At 39.3% G+C, this 22,706-nt stretch overlaps 1 protein-coding gene across 1 annotated transcript in view; it reads left to right on the top strand.

Moving 5' to 3' along the window:
• Positions 1-1,165: 1,165 nt before the first annotated feature.
• SMC3 (structural maintenance of chromosomes 3) overlaps positions 1,166-22,706 on the top strand; it is a 72,829-nt gene continuing 51,288 nt past the window's right edge. The window contains exons 1-2 of the mRNA XM_065230601.1: positions 1,166-1,252; positions 1,312-1,426. Coding sequence (XP_065086673.1) covers positions 1,238-1,252; positions 1,312-1,426 — 130 coding nt within the window. The 5' untranslated portion in view covers positions 1,166-1,237. The remainder of the gene's footprint in view (positions 1,253-1,311; positions 1,427-22,706) is intronic.

Raw genomic sequence — 22,706 nt, 5'->3', positions numbered from 1 at the left:
CAATGTTTATCTTTTTACACGAAACAGCTGTTGGCAGTGACGTATATCTATCTGTTCTCAGTATGTTGGCAGTGACGTATATCTATCTGTTCGCAGATGTTCAGCAATGTTTACAACATTTTTGCTTCTAACACCATTTGCTTCTAAATGTCATTGCGCGTCTGCCACTGGGCTGCTACCTTGTGTGTATACACACTATTTCAAAACTACCTTAATTTGGGTAAAATCCACCCAGATCGTTTAAAACTGAAACTACCCAAAAATGGGTAAATTATGTTTGGATTGGCAAGTTGACAAATGGACAACATCGACATGAATCCGATCGACTTTGTTCATTTGTCAACTTGTCACTCCGAACATAGTTAACCCATTTTTGGGTAGGTTCAGTTTTGATCGATCTGGGTCGATTGTACTTAAATTTGGTTAGTTTTGAAATAGCGTGTACTCTTGACGAAAAATTCAGGGGAAACATGTCAGAAGGGTATAACTCGAAACGTAAACAATGACTTTGAACGTCGATTTCTCTTGTATGACCTCACACCCACGGAATCTGACTAAACCAGCTCATAGACAAACATTTCTCTGTCAGATGATTTAGTTATAGCGAATTCGTTTATTATCGGGGTTAACACCAGTTCCAACCCAGTGCGAAACCGAACTTTTTGTCAGTGTGAACTAAGCTAGGTTTTAAAAACAAACGAGCAAATTGACCTTTGCCAGAAAACAAGCAGACCCAATCTTGATACCTGATCCAGGTTGGAACTGAATAATAAACGAATTCGCTATTAGTTTGAGTGGGTGTGTTGTCATTCGTAAGAAACCACCGATCCAAGTCATTGTTTACGTTTCTAGTTAGACCCTTCTTACATGTTTCCCCTGAATTTAATGTTGCTAGCATTTAGAATCATAAGGGCCTAACTGCGATGATCGATCATTTTAATCGATTTTATCTTTACATTGCTATTATAGTTAAGTGAAACCATTTTCTGAAAATTTTACAATACAGTGATGTAAAAGGTTGTATTGGCTAGCAGACGCAATACCAAAGGCACCGAGATATATTAATCCAACCGAATTGTTAATAAAAGAGGAAATCGATTAAGAGAAACGATCTTCGTATTTAGGCCGTTATGATTCTGAACGCTAGATTTGTGCATAAAAATTTTGTCTTTGGACGTTGTTAGACGCTTCGTTTTCTGATTATTTATTTAATGCAGGAAAGTGATGTATTAATACAATGCATATAAAACAAGTAGGTTATAGTTAAAATGTATGTTTTCTTAATAGTTATTGTCATATTTTCCATTAAAGGTGATCATACAAGGGTTCAAAAGCTACCGTGAGCAAACTGTTGTGGAACCATTTGATAAACGACATAATGTTGTGGTTGGAAGAAATGGCTCTGGAAAAAGTAACTTCTTCTATGGTACGTATTCATTGTATAAACAATGGCTAATTTTGCTAACATCGTTTGGGATGACACACAGAGAAATTGAATAGTAATTTTTACCATTATTAGGGGTGATAGTGATTTTGAACCGACAATGTTTCAGGGTCATACTTACTATTACCATAGTAAATTTAACTTATAGTACATTGTCAAAAATACCATGTGTCTTTGATATATCATTCTGTATTATTGTATTTGAACTAAATTGTTCTTCCTTGACCTGGTGTAAAGTGTAACTAACAGGCCCACGTATAATTAACAAATTACAATAATAACAACCTTTTGAAAATTTACAGAATGGTAATTTTGACTACTTTCATGGTAGTTTCTACAACTAATAGCGAAGCACTGCATGATACTTTTTACTGTGGTCATAGTAATTTCACCACGGCATGGTAATACTATGTTGAAACTATGTCCACAGTAAAAGATACTTTTTTTTTTATAATGCGTTTATTTTTTCAGGCTCATTTGCTATAGCTTTGCGGAGCCAATATTCATTGATTAGATTACAAAATTACTTAAAACTAACGTTAGTAAAGCGGGGGCCGATTACTCGCGGCTATCTCGAGGTTAGGGGTGACAAATTGTAACAAATGGATGGCAGGGAAGGAATTGTGAACACAAGGTTTGGAGAGCAATGTGCTCTTGATCTCGAACTAAGTGACACTCTGATGAAAAAGACAAACATGGGGGTACACCGATGGGCAGCTAACAACTTGGGAGAACACAAGATGACACTAACTACTAAATCCTCAGATCTATCCGTTTTAAAAACAGATAAATTAAATTCAAATAGTCGAGATCTCGGCTCGCCAAGACATCTCTAACGGGTATCGCGGGTTGTTTTCCTCGGGCCCTGAGGGATGTGGATAACTCAGATCTGGCAACACGGTGTAAAGTACACGACCAAACAACATGCTCGATATCGTGATAACCACTGCCACACGCACATAAATTGCTGCCTGAGAGCCCAATTCGATAGAAGTGCGAGTCTAACGAGCAGTGATTGGACATAAGCCTTGATATAACTCGTATAAAGTCGCGGCTCATGTCCAACCCTTTGAACCATGGTTTGTTCGACACCTGTGGGAGAATAGAATGTAACCATCTTCCCAATTCACCATCATTCCATTTGTGTTGCCAACTGATGAGGACTTGCTGACGAGCAATGGAGAAAAATTCGTTGAAGGCGATTTGTCGCTCAAAAATATCGCCTTCCATAGCGCCCACCTTAGCCAACGAGTCCGCTTTCTCATTACCCGGAATTGAGCAATGAGATGGGACCCAAGCTAAGGTGATAGTATAGGAGCAGTTAGATAAAGCACTCAGTTTAGATCGTATTTCAGGCAGGAAATACGATGAGTGCTTCATCGGCCTCATTGAACGAATAGCCTCCAATGAGCTAAGACTATCCGTAAAAATGAAATAATGGTCAAAAGGTAGTGAGGCAATTCGCTCTACTGCGTAAAATATAGCTGCGAGTTCCGCAACGTATACTGAGCATGGTTTCTGCAGTTTATAAGAGGCGCTATGAAATTGATTAAATACACCAAATCCAGTGGAAGCATTTATGGTTGACCCATCTGTGAAAAATCTTATATCGTTACTTACATGGTGGTACTTGATTGCAAAAATTGAGGGAACAACCATCGACCGATGGTGATCTGGTATTCCATGGATTTCTTGCATCATGGTCAGATCAAAATTTACAGAGGAACTATAGAAGGCTTGAAATCAATCACGATTGGAGATTAATGAAGAAGGGCCAACCTCCAGCGTCATGTACTCATAGTACAAACTCATGAATCTTGTTTGAGGATTTCGGTCGAGCAGCTTCTCAAAGTTTTCTATTATCAATGGGTTCATTACTTCACAACGGATAAGAAACCGGAAGGACAGTTCCGCGAAACGATCTGTCAGTGGGAGAACACCCGCGAGTACTTCGAGGCTCATCGTATGCGTGGAGTGCATACAGCCAAGCGCGATTCGGAGGCAACGGTATTGAACCCATTGTAGCTTCAGGATGTGTGTTTTTGCCGCGGATTGAAAGCAGAAGCTACCGTACTCTAGGACCGACAAGATGGTTGTTCGATACAACCTGATCAGATCTTCCGGGTGTGCTACATGCAAAAGATGTGCGTCCTCCTTCTGCTCATAACTGACTGTGTCTGTGGAATAGTTCTAGCGACGTTTCATCACTACCTAAAGCCCCACGTTTGTGAGAGTATTTCCAGTCGATGGTGTGTTATAATGCGATTCTTCTTTACCCAACTATTGTGTTGCTCCTCTCGTCATGACCAACGTGGTCATCTCAGAGAGACAGGCTTGCAATTGCTCATCACAGCTAAAATGCTATTTTTCGTTATTATGAAACAATGGGATACTATAATGATAATTTTTATTTATAAGATGCAAGAAGAGGTGGTAAAGATTGTATATGACATATAAAATTTGTCAATTTTGCTTTCAGAAGGTCACAACTAGCGATTTTATGATCGCTGATTGCTCGCTCATCGCGTTGCACGAGAGGAGCAACACAATAGTTGGGTAAAGAAGAATTGCATTATAACACACCATCGACTGGAAATGCTCTCGCAAACGTGGGGCTTTAGGTAGTGATGAAACGTCGCTAGAACTATTCCACAGCCGCAGTCAGTTATGAGCAGAAGGAGGACGCACATCTTTTGCATGTAGACTTGAAGACATACTTCAAGTCTCCGCGTACATCGTACGGGTTAGGCAAAAGATGTGCGTCTGACTTTAAAAACTGTCGCATTAATGGCCCTTCGCTCATTTTCAACTTCTATTCAATTTTCATACTGCCGTACTCTAACGGAACTATCCACCTACCCTCTTCTAAAGATCATTCTCTAGCTAATAAATTATCACACTAAAAGTTTCATGTTAGAATTTCCAACGGTACTGAAATAGTTTTTTTTTTCCACGACGTAAATGAAAGATGACTGTCTTCATACGGAATTTGTCATGCGCTGTTTGGAGTGCGACGAAGATAGTAATACAATATTTTTCATCGCTAATTTTGCTCTCTCTACGTTGATGCAAGACAGCCCTGCTCACCACACTAAAATAAGGCAGGTACCCGGTGTTAAGTGTTTCAGCTAACTCTTCAGACTCCAATTTCCTAGCGTACCCCTTATTAATGTAATCTTCAATCTTGCTGCAATACTACTCAGCGAAATCAGGATTCAATTCCTATTTCTACTCGATAATCTGGAGACGACGCAGGGTTTTTGGTTTGCTATCTGGGAAGACGAAGTTGTTGTATTTGTAGTTCTGTCCTATTTCGAAATGTTCACCGCGTCGAGTAATCGTGCGGTTCATGATGTTCAGTACAAAAGTTAACCTAACTGATGTCGAGAACTTGTTACAAATCAGTAAGTTTCAGGACAATATAACCATTTCAAATCTAGCCATCAATATTAATGATGTTTCTCTGTTGTTTATCTACCAATTTAATTTGAAATTATCGGGGCTTCTTATGACTTCGTCATCTTTTCTTGTGAAATTATTTAATGAAATTGAAGTAACATTTAGGTGGTTCTTATGCAGGTCTCCTGATTTTGCTAAATAGAAGGTCTTAAATTTTCCAGGTTTTTCCAATACTTTTCGGATAATGTCTATGTTTATAAGAAAGTTGTTTTCTAATTACGCTCAAAAATTTGTTATTTTTGGTAAAACATCATCTTTATTTCCACAAACAATTTCCAAACATGACCATCATTTTCAATAGCAGTTATACTATCAAAACCATTAAAAATTGGAGTTTATTATAGACGAACGCGTCTTTGAGACGGTACTGATGGATATTCTTTGGTCGCTATTGAAAATTTAGTCGATTACTGAATGTATGTATGGGCCCAAATTAGAGGCATTTAGGCCGACATTACATCCATTTCCCCTATTTAAAACTTCGGCATTTCAAATATTTTTGCTAGTTTTGCAACTTGAAAACTTCTCACGTCCCCTAACCTTAGCCACAGAATTTCCATCTTTTGCTTGAACCTCTGTGTCCAGGATCTCGATTGTTTATGGAAAAAATGAATTCTCCTATAATTTCCTCCATAGTACAATGTACTCTTGAAAATTTTATGTAAAATACTGTGTGAATTCACTCTGCAATGCTCTTCATATTATTAATAATTCGAGCAATACCCCGGAAAATACTTCAGAAAAAAATCACTTGGAGGTCTCCTAAGCATACACTTAGTATTTTCCTGAGATTCCCTATTTTCCTTAAAACTTTTTTGGAATACTTCTGAGAAGAAATATTTTCCAGTTTATATTTGTCTCTCTTCAATAATCCATTCCATTTAGAATGCCAGCCTTCGAGGTTATTAGATGTACGTGGTAAATTATCTCGGACGTTCTGATAGACAAACCACAGTGCGGGAGGGAATACTGGTCTACGCATGTTCTTCCTCTTGGCTGGTCCATGCACATACAGTTGTGTTCAATATAATAGCAGCGCATCACAGAACAGAAGGGGAAGTGCAAACAAATCGGTGAATCAAAAAGTGTTCGTTTTTCTGCTCAACAAGCGATGTGTTGTGGAAGCGTTCCACACGGGCTTTCTATGTGCACTCACACTATCATAGCATGCTGCCTATCTTAACTGCAGGCAGAAGATGCCTTCTACCGCTAGGTGCGCTAGTGTTCGCAAATGACAAGTGGAACCACTTTCTGATCCGAAGTTCCACTCCTGTGAGCGCATGCCGATTTTCATACAAAATGGTCAACTTTGACATGATGTAACTTTGTTAACTTCAATTGAGCTGAAACGTTCGCCACAGAACTACCGGTTCATGAGTTGATGGGTCGATAGGTAGGGTCCAGGTGTGGGAGCTGCCTTCCTGGCACGTCGGTAGCATTGGTGCTTAGCACGGAAAACAAGATCGACGGAAAAAACAAACCAAAGGTAAAAAAAACAGAGGTTTCATGACGTATATGACGGAAAATGAAATCACATATTTAAAGCATTTCTCACGTCAAAACACTTGAAGATTACACGTCATATTTCTAATTTATCTTCCATCCATATATTTTTCTAAAAAAAATGGTCGAAAACGGGACATAACGCATTTTAAACAAATTGAAAGAGCGGTGATAGAGTGTTCGTGAAAGGGGATTGAAAGCCATAATGAGGTTCGTTTAACTAGAAAATCGACGTTAGTTACATTGAAAGCGATGAGCAAAGCAACGACGAGAAGTTCCACAGCCAGCCTTTTCTTCTAAGCGTCCTGCTTTTTTATTTTCGTTTCTTGCTGATAGTCTAGCTAGGCGTTATAGAAATGAAGCGTCGAACACGTATGTATGAGAGAAACAAAACACGAGATCATTTTAGAGCTTCGAAATTGTTGAGCCCTGGCTTTCACACTCCTAGGCAGTCAATAATTTTACGCTCTGGATATATTCGAAGCTACTGGGCCATATGAATAAAAAGAGTTTACTTTACTTTCCCGTGCTTTTCTTACGGGAAAAGTAAAGTAAACGCTTTTATTCATACGACCTACTATATCGCGTGGTACGTAAAATCATGCATGTTCAACTGTGGTGAAGATTGCAAACAAAACATAAATCTGAGGACAGTAACCACCATCCAGGATCTGACCCTTGTGCTCCGGAAGTAATTATAAACTAACGGTCCTAGCTGCCCCGTAACGTGGGTAGATCACCTTTTTGTGGTACATTACTCTTTCTGCAGCAGTTTTTGGTCGCTTCGGGGTGTTCTCTGCTCCTTGCTCCCTCAATCCCTTGCGAAGATTGCACATGTACTGCACAGAATCATATTACGACATTGTACTGAATATTCGCTTCCACAATACACTTTTTTTACTATCCAGCTATTAACCACGGTCAGACGTAATGCACGATAGCCGGTGTACTACAAACCAAACAAAAGCGTAAACAGATCTGATACTGATTTTCCTTTCCCTACTTATTTTATACTTTGATAGCTACAGGGAAGTAACAACAGACCTCAGTGCTCAAAATTTCAAAAGTTTTAACTGCTTATTATGGTGAATGAAGTACTCACACACGCAAAAAAAATATTTTAAACATACGGAATCCCGCAACGTGAAAATCACGGATGAGTTTTCGTGCTGATTTACGCGAGTTTATTCTCTCACGGAGTCATTTTCAGTCATGCTCGTGTCCGACGCTTATCCGTCCGTTGCTCGAAAGTAAATGACGAAGAAAACGATTTGGTATGCGTTTTTATTACCGCTGCTTTTCTCCTCCCTTCCTTCCATTGGTCAACCGAGCATTGAACTTTCTCATGTGAGCATGCGCAATATCTCGTGTGTTCGATTTGCGCTCTATCGTTACGTCCGTGTTTGGCATATTTCGTGACATGTCTGAATTTTTTTTTTAATTTGACCCCCAGTATAGAAATTAAAGACGTAGTCCTACGTCAAAATAAGTTAGTTAGTCTTCATCTATGTGATTCCTAATCCTCTATTGGTTGTTCTCTAGTTTGAAGTGGTTAAGACTAGGGTTCTGATGCATGGCCATTATCGGTGTCATTCCTTAATTTTGTTGCTAAGGAATCCAATCTTGACTGGGCGCTTTGGAGGGTGTGTCAACACTCCGAAGGGTACACTGCAAAAATATAATTTGATATCACATCATCCACATTGATCGTGTCAAAAATATGGTGTAATATTACTTGCCAAAAAGGACACAATTATCATTAATACAGTGCATTAACTGACATTGCGCTGCTTTTACTGCATTTGTTTATTTTTATGGCCATAAAAATTACATGAGAATTTCGACATGATTGAAGTGCATCCTCTTGTATGTAATATTAAAATTTATTAAATTTATATAGTGAGACCTTTCAATTATAGTCGGATCCTTGCATTTAGAATGACAAATGTAAAAAAATCGAATACTTCATTATCTCTCAATAGTGATGGAGTAATAGGACATTCACTCAACTAAGGACATGGATGGGATATACTACAATAGATCAAATTGCTGGTCGTAGTGGTGTTAGGTCCCGAACAGAGGAAAAAAAACGTTCCTAGCTAAAATATTCCGGAAATCTGGATCTGATACAGGTTCTCTGGAAGTCATCCTGGCTAAAATATTCCATAGAGTGTGGCACTCCAACCCACTACAGCAAAGTCAAGTAAATATTACAATTTCAATCAAACATGATGCTGAAGACACTGGCATCTTCCGGGATCTGTTCCAGAGTTTTCCAGAAGTCATTTTGGACTTATGGTCATGACTAAAATACTCCATACCCTAGTATGAATCGTTCGTTGCAACTTCTATACGACTTATATCAGTCATAAACAGGCTGCTTCAACTTTTCGAGATGGAAATGTGCTACTTGGGTTGAGTGTGACACGTTAAATAACCACAGCAAATCCAATTGAATATTATTACGATGCCAATATAATATGACCCTGATGATTACTGCCACCTTCTGATTCAAGGGCCTCTTTGGAGAAGTCGAAATTAAATTAATCGTTTTTCATATGATCGCTTGTATGAAAAATTTGTTCCCTGTAAATCATTCCAGACCAATGAGTGCGCCATAGAGTGCGACACATCAAATCACTATAGAAATTATATTGCCTATTAGAATATGACATTAGGTCACATTCCGTATCGAGCGCTGAGCCAGTTAACAGCGTCCTGGTCTCTTCATACGACACTCGTTTTTTTTTTACCGCGTGTCCATCGCTCTCGTGTTAAAAAAAGTGTTCAGGTGAATCGCGCACGGTTTTCGGAAGCAGCTATCGTAAGCTGAGTCTTACGTATAGACTGTCCATCTTTAACCCAGTGGTCGATCATCATAAAATCATCACCATCATCATCGCACTATCAGCGGTGCCGGCGGTGTAGTGGTAAGCGTGATTACCTCTCACCCCAGCAGGCCTGGGTTCAATCCCAGTCGGCGCCGCCGGGATGTTCTGAGGCATAACATCTCTGATCGGGAAGTAAAGCCGTTGGTCCCCGGTTCATGAGTTGATGGGTCGATAGGTAGGGTCCAGGTGTGGGAGCTGCCTCCCTGGCGTCGGTAGCATTGGTGCTCAGCACGGAAAACAAGATCGACGGAAAACAAATCAAGGAGAAAAAAAAATTATCGCACTATCTCCGTCAATAGCAGCAATAGTAGCAGCGGCAAACGGAATACCTAGCTGCACCGGCTGTTGTTTACACAACCGGCATAAGTATAGTACAATACATTTTGCAAGTCCATTGCCTCCCTATTGTAGTTTTGCCTCGTGGCGCGTGGCTCTGTCTCTCACCCCTGGTAAGGGAGTATGGTTCATAGTGAGACAACTTGTTGCAACTAGATATAAGTTTTTTTTTCGATTTTTTTTTTCTCTTTAATTTGCTTGTACGCCGTGCAAAAAATTTGATAATAGTAATCAAAATTTATCAATCGGAGAAGGTTTTTAATTTTTTCCTTCTTAAGCGGTTGCGCACCGCTTTTGCGCAACACTTATGGCAACTTCCGATGCGAACGTTGCGCGAACCAGGTATTACCAACCACTTTCGAAAAGACCATGGGTTGTCTTTTTTCGGCCTAAAAATAAACCTTTGAAAACTCTCGACATTTCGAGAGACTTGCTGCGTAAGTATCCGGGAATCTTGGTACATAAGGAGAGATTCAACAAACTGCGTGTAGAAGCACCGAATTATGATGTAGCAAATAAAATAGCTGATCACGAGTTGTTTAGTGTTGAGTACAACATCTACATCCCTTCTGGAGATGTGGAGATAGAAGGCGTGGTCTCCGACGCGAGTCTGTCTGTTGAGGACTTGAAACGTGCCTCGAGTTGTTTTAAAAACAGAAAAGTCACAAGCGAGCTTGTAAATATACTGGATGTTAGGCAACTGCATTCAGTATCTTTACAAGATGGCAAGAAAGTTTATCAGCATTCAGACTCGTTTCGGGTGACTTTCGCTGGTTCAGTTCTCCCAAACTTTGTCAAAGTTGATGGTGCTTTTTTCCGGTGCGGTTGTTGGTACAGAGGGTATATAATTGTACCAACTGCAAAAGGCTGGGACACTCGGCCAGCCATTGCGGCAACAAAACTCGTTGTGGCAAATGTGGTGAAAACCACAAAGAATCAGTAAAATGCGCTTACTGTGGCGAGAATCCTCACCCTTTGCAGGAGTACCCAATGTACAAGCAGCACTCCGATAAAGTGCAGCGTTCAATCTCAGGACGCTCCAAGCAGACATATGCTCAAATGGTGAAGGCTGCATCAGCCGTCCAAGAGGCAAACCAATTTTCGATTTTGTCAGCTGAAGAATCGAACTCTGACTCATCCGATGAAGGTGATTCTACGGTGGTACACGCACCTTCAAAAATGGACGGATCCACAAAAAGAAAATGCCCCTCCCCGAAAGTGCGCCGTAAGAAAACTAAAGTCACCTCCAGAAGATTGGCAAATTCCCAGGGTAATGGGGACGAAAACCGAAACCGAAGGCTCCTGCTGAACCAATCCCTGGATGCAGCAGGAATTTTCCACCAAAGATAATAAAAATAATAAAGCTGCTCCTCAAACTTCTCAAAAAAAATCCAAGTCCGAACGAGGTTTGCTAGCTTTTTCGGACATTGTGGAATTCATATTAAATATGTTCAACATACAAGACCCTCTTAGAAGCTTAGTTTCTGCCTTGCTTCCAACATTAGAATCATATCTTAAGCAATTGACTGTTTCATGGCCCCTCCTTGCATCAATCATATCTTTCGATGGATAATTCGTCGAACGAGGTAGATGATATGATCACTGTGCTACAGTGGAACTGCCGGAGTCTAGTACCTAAGCTAGACTCGTTCAAATTTTTACTTCACAATTCTGATTGTGATATATTTGCTCTTTGTGAAACATGGCTTTATTCCGATAAAGAACTCAACTTCCACGATTTTAACATTATTCGCCTGGATAGAGACGATTCTTATGGTGGAGTACTTTAAGGGATCAAAAAGTGCTACCCTTTCTACAAAACTTCCCTTCCTGCTCTATCAGGCGTCGAAATCGTCGCTTGCCAAATAAATGTGAAGAACAAACACCTTTGCATAGCTTCAGTTTATGTTCCACCAAGAACCTCCATTAGTCGTAGCCAACTCTGGAATCTAGTTTCGATTCTTCCATCCTCAGTATTAATTCTGGGTGATATGAACTCCCAAAAAAGAAAAGTTCGAAGAGCGCCCTTCAAAAGGAGACCAGCCACACCTGGATGGGACGAAGAATGCACAAAATTGTATGTAGAAAAATCTGATGCTTTCAAAGCTTTTCGTAGACACAAAACTTCCACATATTTCGATTTTTTTTTTTTTACTTTATTATAGAGATTTTTAGCCATAGGCTAGTTTATCTCTTCCACATATTTCGAGGAATATTCAAAGCTTGAGACAAAGCTGTAACAATTAGTCAAAGAAAAGAATCGCGGTTATTGGCGCAATTTCGTCGAGGGACTCTCACGAGAAACCTCAATGAACACCTTGTGGAGGGTGGCTCGTAACATGCGTAACCGCTCATCTTCTAATGAGAGTGAAGAATACTCCAACCGATGGATATTCGATTTCGCTAAAAAAAGGTCTGTCCGGACTCAGTTCCAGCACAACACTTTCTTCGAGAAGCGTCTCCGAGCGGCAGCTCTCGAGCATTCACAATGCTGGAATTCTCTTATTCTTATTCGATTCCTTACTAGAAAATAACATTATACCGCCTGAATGGAGACAGGTCAAAGTAATAGCCATTCAAAAACCTGGCAAACCAGCGTCTGACCATAACTCATTCCGTCCGATTGCTATGCTTTCGTGCATTAGGAAATTGTTGGAGAAAACGATTGTCTAGCGCTGCTTTCCACAGATATTCAACTGGCCTTTGCACACAAGGAGCAATTGGCTTCAGTGTTCTTGGACATTAAGGGGGCTTTTGATTTAGTTTCCATTGAAATTATGTCAGACAATCTGCACAGATGTGGATTTTCTGGAATTTTAAATAATTTCTTGTACAATTTGTTTTCAGAAAAGCAAATGAACTTTTCCCTTGGACAACTGACAACTTCCAGAATTAGCTACATGGGCCTGCCCCAAGGCTCATGTCTCAGCCCTCTTCTTTATAACTTTTATGTCAAAGATATCGACAACTGTTTGGCAGAACAATGCACGCTAAGACAACTTGCAGATGACGGTGTGGTTTCCGTAAGAAGTCCACATGCCGTGGACTTGCAAGGACCATTGCAAAGTTCCTTAGATAACTTGTCGTCTTGTCGAATTCTCGCCGCAGAAAACTGAACTGGTAGTGTTTACTCGAAAGCGGTACCCAGCCCAAATGCAGCTTAATCTTTTGGGCTGAAACTTTACTCAATCATTGTCTTTCAAGTACCTTGGGGTCTGGTTTGATTCAAAGTCCACTTGGAATACCCATATTGCGTATTTGAAGCAAAAATGTCAGCAGAGGATCATTTTTCTCCGTTCAATTTGCGGCACATGGTAGGGTTCTCATCCGGGAGACCTCATAACGCTTTATAAAACAACTATTCTCTCTGTTCTACAGTACGGCTCTTTCTGCTTTCTCTCGGCAAGAAAATGTCACCTAATAATATTGGAACGAATTCAATATCGTTGTCTGCGTATTGCTCTCGGCTGTATGCACTCAACGCATAACATGAGTCTCGAGGTTCTGGCAGGAGTAACACCCCTCCAGAACCGTTTCTGGGAGCTTTCTCTCAGAATACTAATCAAATGCGGAGTGATGAACACACTTATAATTGAAAATTTTGAAGAAATTCTTGGGCTGAACACACAATCTCGATTTATGAGAATCTACTACCACTACTTATCGTCAGATATGTGTCTTCCTTGTTACACTCCAGACCGTGCTCACTTCCCCAATCGCAGTTCCTCAATTGAATATGATCTGACCATGAAACAAGCAGCTCATGGGATTCCCGATCAACTTCGACCTATTATTATCCCGCGTATTTTTACTGAAAAGTACCAACACGTCAATTGCGTGAAAATATATTTTACAGACGGGTCTCGTCTCAGTTGATCCACTGGCTTCGGTGTCTTCAATGAAAACTCTAGCGCCTTCCGCAAACTCCAGGAACCTTGCTCCGTTTTCGTTGCTGAGCTGGCAGCAATCAACTTCGCATTGGGCAATGTACGGATAATTACGCCGCTAGAGAGCGACTTTTGAATACCCTTGAGGCCCAAGGAAGACAACCCTATGTTCCTATCAGAGACGTGTTGGGAACTCGCGATATCTGCTATATGCAGTCGGTTTATGTGTTTCTTCAAATGTCTAGTATAAGAATTTAATTCCTGTGTCTTTTGTCTCTCTTTATTAGTTTTTGTTTGTCTTGTCCCCCCATCTCGATGAGTCTCATCGTCGCCCACTGGTCACCCACCATAGCTGGTCGAGCTCCAGACGAAACTAGAACCGCACTACCATTCATACTGGCGACAACGCTCTGACGAGACAACGAAACCTTACCCCCAAGCTCCTCCCCTGATCCTATCCTTCGATAATGTACCTCTCTAACCTCGAGTAAGCCGCGAGTATTCGGCCCAACTCCTACTAGACATAGAATTAAGTGAATTTTGTTACAAACAAAGAACAATGAACCATCGGCTCCGTAAAGCTAACGCGATTGAGCCTTCCAAATAAACATACTAGTTAAAAAAAAATAAAAGACATTAGGTGAGCGAAGAGAGTGGATCATGGATTAAATCTGGCAGAATATTGTGGAGCGTAGAGAAGCTAGAACTAGAAGTGCCAACAACGAAGCCTGTCAACGGTAGTCGGCTCTAGAGAAGGAAGTAAACCGCAATTGCAGACAGGACAAGCGAGTGTGGGTGGACTCCCTGACTGACGAAGGAGAAAATGCCGCAACAACAGACGATATCCACCTCCTCTGCGATATATCACGACGTCTGATTGGAGCAAGGATGAATCCAAAGATGCCTATGAAAGACGCGACTGGACAGTTGCTTACTGATCCCAGTAACCAGCTGAAACGGTGAAATTGTAGTATTCACTTGGGCTTGTTATGTTGCACTCCATGGAATATTTCAGCCATTAGTTCAAAATTACTTCCGGAGAACCTGGATCAGATCCCGTATGAAGGAATGTGTTCACAATTTTCTGAATGATTGGTATTGTAATATTCACATGGGTTTGCTATGGTAATTTGTTTTTTTTGCGCTCTATGAAATATTTTAGCCTCGTTTATTGGGCTGGAATCATTTCCGGAGAACCTGGATCGCGGATGGTCATACTCTTTGGAATATTTTAGCCAGGACCGGAGTTCATAATGACTTCCGGAGCACCAGGATCAGATCCTGGATGGTGGCTACTGTCCTCAGATTATTTGCATTAGGGGCGATCCATTTATTATGTCACGCTAAATTGAGAAAAAAACTAACTACGTAATGCATTGCTTGTCACAAAACCATAACCCCCCCTCCCTTAGAGTGTGACCTAATATATGCATCACCCCTTAAAATATTCACCTCGGCCTTGAAACAGATGCCAATGTGTCTATTTGACAATGAAATTATCTGCAATAAAAGTTCATGGCCATATCCTATGATTTGATATGCCATATGATTCATTTCAATTATGACTATGGCCTAAAGAACCGGATTACGTATCGTATTGCGGAATCTATTAAATGGAATTCCGGAATCCCAGAACCGATGACAATGTGACCATATGCAAAAGGAATCACCACAAATAATCTTTATTGACCTTATCTTATCATGCTAACATGATTATTATACCGCGAATGTTACTGTGGAGTATAAAACCGAGTTCAACGGATTTCCCGGAACCGATTCCAATGTGCCCACATGTCATCAGATACAGTACAACTTGATTTCCTCAATGTAATTATATTCCAACAAACCGTTCGCCGGAATTCACAGATCCGCGTTCCGGAACCGATGCAAAATTGGCCAAAATCATCTCATATCATCTTCATTCACTTGATTCTACCTATTTGACATGATCTGACATGCTACAAGATACTTTTGCCTGAGATATTTCTATGTCCTACAGAACCGGTTTCCGGGACTCCCGGAACCGTTAATATCGTAGCCATACGTTATGGAAATATCTAAATTCAGTCTTACTAATCATATTTCATCTATCTGATATCATTTGCTGACGCATGGTGCAGACAACCGATTCGCGTGAAAATTTAAAACATTTGGTCAAACTGGTTAAAAAAAGTACAAAAAAACACAGACATATTTACATCTACCAAGAACAAGGAGCACGAAAATAACAAGGAAAGCATTGTCAAGTTACTATCAATGTATAAGTCTAAAATTTTACGCTTAGCTGTTGGACGTCAAGCGCCCTTGGTCAGCAAATGCTTAGCACTAATGACGCGATAGGACAATCATAGAAGCATAGGTCCAAAAAATAAATAGGGGAAATAGCTACTCGAAAGGGGAAAAGGGTACTCGATATATTTCCTAACCCAAAAAACCTAGACCGGACCGAGAATCGAACCCAGTGACGTTCAGGAATGGTCTTATTTTGTAGCTGCGCGTTTACCGACTGAGCAAAGGGAGGCCTACATGAAAATGCTGCACCCATATTAAGGCTGATTTCCTATTATTACAAATAGCGGTATTTGAGCTCAAATATCATTGCAGTTGGTTTCATGGTGTTTAAAGAAACTCAAAAAATATATCTGAATCCCAGGAACTATTCGTCAAGGTACAGTATCGGAGAATGCCGACATTCCATGAACATGCAGAACCCACATTTAGGTTTATTTTATCTTACGGAACACCAAATACTCATACAATTAGCATTGATGTTAGTCCCTTGACATTTCAAAACCTCTGAAAAATATTTCCGGATCTCAGGAATAGTCATAGGTACTATCTTTCAAAGTACAGTATCGGGGAAGACCTATTCACCATGAAAATGCAGAACACACATTTAGATTAACTTCCTCTCACTGAAATCAGTGGTATTTGATTTCAAATGTCATTGCACTTAGTCCCTTGGCATTTCAATAACTTTGAAAAAAATCCAGCACTCAGGAATGGCCACAGGAAATATAACTTCAAGGTGCACTACCGGGGAAGGGAGGAACTTCATAAAAATATTGATCACTACTTATTTGATTCCCCTATGTAGAAATAGCTGGTATATTCAAGAATCTTGGAAAAAAATTGCGGATCCCAGGACTGGTCATAGGAACTTTTCTTCAAGGTTCAGGGGAAGACCTATTCTCCATACAAATATAAATCACCACATTTAGGTAAATTTCCTCTCACTGAAATCACCGGTATTTGAAGTCAAATATCAATAAAGTTGATCCGTTAGCATTTCAAAAAAACTAAAAATATTTCCGGATTTCCGGTTTTCCATGAAAAAGTTGAACCCACATAAAGGATAATTTCCTCTTACTGAAAACAGCGATGTGGGGGAATCAAATATCATTGAAGATGGTCCCTTGACAACTCGGAAAAATATTTCAGGATCTCAGGAATGGCCGCAGGGACTATTCTTCAAGGTCCATTATAAGGAAAGAATTATACTCCATACAAATATTGATCACCACATTTAGGTTAATTTTCTCTCACTAAAATCACCGGTATATGAAGTCAAATATTAATGCAGTTGGTCCTTTGGCATTTCAAGATCACCACATTTAGGTAAATTTCCTCCCACTGAAATCACCGGTATTTGAAATGAAATATCAATGAAGTTGGCCCCTTAGCATTTCACGAAACTTTTAAAAATATTCCGTGAGCTCAGGAATGGCCATAAGAACTTCATGGTTCAGTATCTAGGAAGGTCGGTTCTCCATAAAAATGCTGAACCCACATTTAGGATAAATTCCTCTTACTGAAAACACCGGTAGTTGAATGAATGAAGATGGTCACTTGGCATTTCGAAAAACTCGTAAAAATATTACCGAATCTAAGGAATGTTCACAGGAACAATTTTTCAAGTATCGGGAAGGTAGCTTCTCCGTGAAAATGCTGAACACCACATGTAGGTATTGAAACCACGGGGTTTTTTTTTTCTTACATATCACTGGAGTTGGTTACTTGGCGTTCTCGGAAACCTGGAAAAATATTTTCGGATCTCAGAAATGGCCATAAGCAACATCCTTCATGGCGCAGTATCGGAGAAGGCCGGTTCAACATAAGAATGCTGACCATCATACTTCCAAGTCTACGTACTCCTGACTGATATGTGTAGAGAGGAGCACATCATGCTGTAGACTGGAACTGATCGATGCGTCGGTCCGGTTTATGAAAATCAAAAATACGAACAACTGTTGCTCATATTCGGTTTTAGTACACGTCATTGCACTGTTTCTGTTCGTACACTGCTAAGGATAAGTTCGAGAACACATAAATGAAAAATTAAATTCTACATCTACTATCTGACCTTGATGTGGAAATGAAGGATAAAATGATATGATGAATAAATGTTGATGATAATCTTTGTAATTTTCTCGAGTAATGTTGTAAAGTACCTTTACGCTGATGTTAGATAATATGATATCAGGCATAACATTTGATAACGGCAAAAAAGCATTTGTAAACAAACTTTCTAAGGCCCTTTACACGCAAACCAAACTACGCCCACGCAAACAAACAACATCATCATATAGGGGCCACTATCACCTTTCCGAAAGTGGTATTGGTTTGCGTGGGCGTACCTTGGTTCGCGTGTAAAGAGCCTTAGAAAGTTTGTTTACAAATGCTTTTGTGCCGTTATCAAATGTTATGCCTGATATTATGATATTTTGAGAGATATTATGCGAGATACATGATAGTGAAACATCTAGGGAACCCCAAATTTATGAACAGTAGTGTACGCTAAGCTGACGACGTTCTTCGCGAAGCAAATAAACATTTCTTTCTTCTGAAAGTAGGGATGACCACTTCTCATGAGAATGATATGTATCGTAGTCGCAAGTAATTGTCGCTTTTCATATCTGCCGGAAGTTGACTGTTACACTATCTATATAAAGTTACCGAGGTTTGTCAAACAAACCAAAAACTATTACTATTACTTCTATTACAGATAATGCGTCAGTATAATTCGATAATCGCTAAACAATAAAATGATAATGTGATTATCGGGAGGTAACGATAACCGATAGTTGCTAACCAGTTTTATTCCAACCTTATTTCAGGAGTCTTTTAGTGTAAAATTTATAAATTATAATCATGAATGTCTCAAAATACAGGTTGCTCTGATTTTTTATATCGGTTAAAAAATTAGCGGAAGTGATAATTGCTATCGAAAATGTTCCTAGTGGATTAACTAAACTGTGCCCAACTCTGAACGAAGCATTAATTTTTTACAACAGTTGAGTATAGTATATAATTATCACGTTTTCACATTATCAATAAATGTTACTGTCATTTGGAAGAAAGCAATTCCCTATGTTGCAACTAACTGATGCATTTTTTTTCTGCTGATATAAGTTATTAAAAGTTTTTGAATACATCATAGCAAAGTCTTGTCATTATCGGCTGTAATATCGTAATTATTAATTGAATTAGCTCGGTGAGATCTACATCTTACAACAAATCACACCATCAATAGTGACTCTATCCGCATCGCGGAGCTTCTTGAGGTATTGACAATTATACCATATGAAGTTTTGAATGTGATTCTTAGATACAGAAATCGATAATACCTGCTGTGTAGATTATATAGCCAATATCAAAGTGGGAGGATATTTTGCTTATTGCTTATATTGCTTTCCAAGCAATATTTATATGTTTACTCCAAACAAAGAAAACACTAGTAAACTAATTAGTTTCATCGAGAACACTATGTTTCCCAGTGCATATTTGGACCCATTGTCATTCAGGACGAAATGGAGGATGTAGGGAAAGGCCTTTTATTTCTTGCTGACCTTTTTCATTATCAACAACTTGAATTATTTTTTGCTAAACATGCGACACCACTATTCGCATGCTTCAGTCAGCCGTCCGTAAAAATCATGTGAGCCGAAAGCTCCTCGCGAGAAATTCGTGTTTAGCACATTTTTTTTTTCCATCCCTTGTTCGCCATGTACCGGTACAACGGGAAAATGGTATGCATGAAATGAAAATGGAAAAACGATGCGAGGAAAGTCGGAAAATTGTACTTTGAAGTACAGCAAAATATTTCTGACATTCTCACGAATCTTCTAGTATATAATTATCTGGTACTTTAGAATAAAGATCACGAGCTATCAGAGGGGAAAGATAGAACATGGTGTCTACACCTATGCAATCACGTGGCCGGGATTGGGTGGTCTTCATGTCGGAAAAACAACCCAGTTTTTTTGTGGGTTGGATTTTCCCAAAAAATTTCCAACTATCATGTTGCCAGAAAGTTATGCTAGAACGTAGTGTGCTTCGATTTTTCGATTAGCTTATTTTTCCATTTTTGCGGGTTTTCCTAGATGTTCTAAAAAATTCCAGCAAGGGAATAATATCAATAATACTTCCAGACGGGGGCCTTAAGGCATACTGAGTTGTTAAGGTGGTATGGTTCAGCGTCCACAAATCATAGGCACTTTCACTGCCACTTCGAGTTTTCTAGGGAGTTAATCTCGGGCACTATTTTGATTTGAGCCACTAAATTATCATCACAGTTTTGTTATTGTATTTTTCTGGTAGCAGATAATGGCCTCCTGGAAAAAAACGAAGTGGAACCAGAGCCCGAGGATCTGGATCTTATCACCTTAAAACAATTTCTATGTAAAGATCCCTCCAGACCGATCGCGTTTGTCATAGTCGTCTTTGGTTTTTTGTTCATGATTCCGTTATAAAAAATCTGGGACTTTCACCAGTTATCTGAAGTCTATGACTTGGAAAATTGGTAACTACACTGCAATGCTCATTTCTGTTTGCAAACTTTGTAAACATATCAAACAAAAATGAATAAATAGTTTATTACTGAATTATTAGTGGGGATGGGTGGCATTCACTAGCCCGAGAATACCCTCCACATGTTAGCCTCTTCACTAACCATACATCAGTACACACTTATCGAGTCAGTAATTTGTACCAAGTTTTTGAATGGATCACATCATTCGAGCAGTTTAAAATGACGTTTCCTACCGCTCGAACTTTAACGTGGAACAATATTTTGATATTTTTTCTTCTACAACCTCGAGAAAATAGGGTCTTATTTGTAATATGTCTGGAATTTATTGTTTCATGTTCGTAAACTCGCTGGTAGAAGGTCGTCCCAAAACTGCTCGACAATATGATTAATTGCGGAACTCTTCGGTAAAATTTAAAAAAATCTGTGAAAAATTCAAAGTTGAGAAAATCTGTTACGAAAATTTACAGACTAACTTCTGTTAACCCCGTGTAATTATGAAGAATAAAAAAAATCGATTTTATCGAAAAATCCATTTGAATTTTAACCGAGTCAGTAATCCAAAAATCTAGTAAAAATACTAACTCCTGTAAAAAATCTAAGTGTGTATACAGAAGGAGCGGAGCTCCACACTCCTCTATCGAAACAGCACCGCAGCTGACCTGCGAGTGCTATGAAATAAAAAGGACATCGACTTATTACCACTACCTACTTCTCTCCCTTCCGCTCTCAGGATTCGCCGATTCGGTGTCTCTCGTTGTGTTTTCTGCTGAAAATTAGCAATATTCGATACCGCGAAACATCTCCGCAGTTATGTTTTCTTTCGGCGCAGGAGATGTGCGGTAATCAAAAGTTAAGAATGTAGCTAAACATTTACAATAACATTCTACCAAATTTTCATGTGCGTAGTCCACTGCAACAGCCGAACGTACGAACGAATAGGGTAACTATAGCGCATTTAAAAAAAAAACGTCACAAGTTTTTATGGCTGTTTTAAATCAATAATAAGGAAGAATCCATAAAGCCTACAAGGTTACTACCAAATACACACATCTAGGGAACTGCATGGAAAATGTTTTGTAGAACAACTAAATAAACAGAAATGAAAATTTTCAACTTAAAAACACTGAAATGTATGAAATTTCACCAGTTTTTTTAGTACTTTCAACATACTTTTCAATTTTAATGTATGATAATTAACTTTAATCGAGTTTTTTTTCAAAGAGCATTGATAGCTAAGACTTTAATCTTTCATTTGGTATGTTGAAATCAGAAAACAACATTAAGATTAAAAAAATATAGCTAACCAAAGTTGGCAATACAAAAAAACATAAAATGTTGAATAACTCACTTAGCAGTCATTTCTGACCCTATGTTTCATGAGGATTTTTTCATAACTTTTGGAGCCCTATCTACCCTGAAAATATGTAAAACCCGGAACCAAACACCCTGTATGTAATTGTAACCAGTTCGTTTTTGTTTGCTAACATGGTCAAAATGTCATATTTAATTATCTGAAAGATAAATCGTCCAGCTCAAACTTTTGTAGGGGTAAGAAGACCATCATCATCATCATCAGTAGTAGGCCGGCGCCGGTGGTGTAGTGGTAAGCGTGACTGCTTTCTCACCCCAATGGGTATGGGTTCAATCCCAGCCGAGGTCGGTGGGATTTTTCTGAAGCATAAAAATCTCTGGTCACGTCTTCTTCGGAAGGGAAGTAAAGCCGTTGGTCCCGGCCCATGTGTGTTGGAATGGGTGCGATATCCTACACAGGTGTGGAAGCTGTCTTCCTGCTCATTCGATTGCCGCCAATGGATGGCAATCAATGTCCGTCGGTGATTGGCACTACACACCAAATTTAATTCACTGGAAATCAGCAAAATTTTGCTGATTTTGGACTTGACGAAAGATCAGCAAACCTTCCAGCAAAATAATGTTGCTGAAACTTCCAGCAATTCGAACTTCTGTCAAAATGACAACGTTTTACTGAATTTTCAGTAAATCTGTTATGTATTGCTGAAGCTGCCGCACAAATGTAAATGACAGCGTTTAACTGATTTTCCAGCAAATTTCAACGAAATATTACTGAAACAACAGTAAATTTAATTATATCCGTTTCTACTGATTCTTCAGCAAGTTTCAGCTTCATAGTTCGGAACCAGCTGTCAAATTATTGTATTTTCTCACACACACTCACACACAAAAAACACATTTAAAAGTACGATACAGCAAATCACAATTTTATTCATTGGCAATTAGTAAATTTCAGAGTACTTTTTTATCCCTGGGGCCCGTGGGGCAATTTTACATGTGCAAGAAAATCAACTTTCCTGCTATCCTCCAATTATATGCTTGCAAAAAAAAACTGGAGCCTGCAA

This window comes from Ochlerotatus camptorhynchus, unplaced genomic scaffold (assembly GCF_037179485.1).
Source record: "Ochlerotatus camptorhynchus isolate MF236.1 unplaced genomic scaffold, CSIRO-AGI_Acam_v1.1 ptg000030l, whole genome shotgun sequence".
Classification (NCBI taxonomy): domain Eukaryota; kingdom Metazoa; phylum Arthropoda; class Insecta; order Diptera; family Culicidae; genus Ochlerotatus; species Ochlerotatus camptorhynchus.
This window is presented reverse-complemented; position numbering and strand designations above follow the sequence as displayed.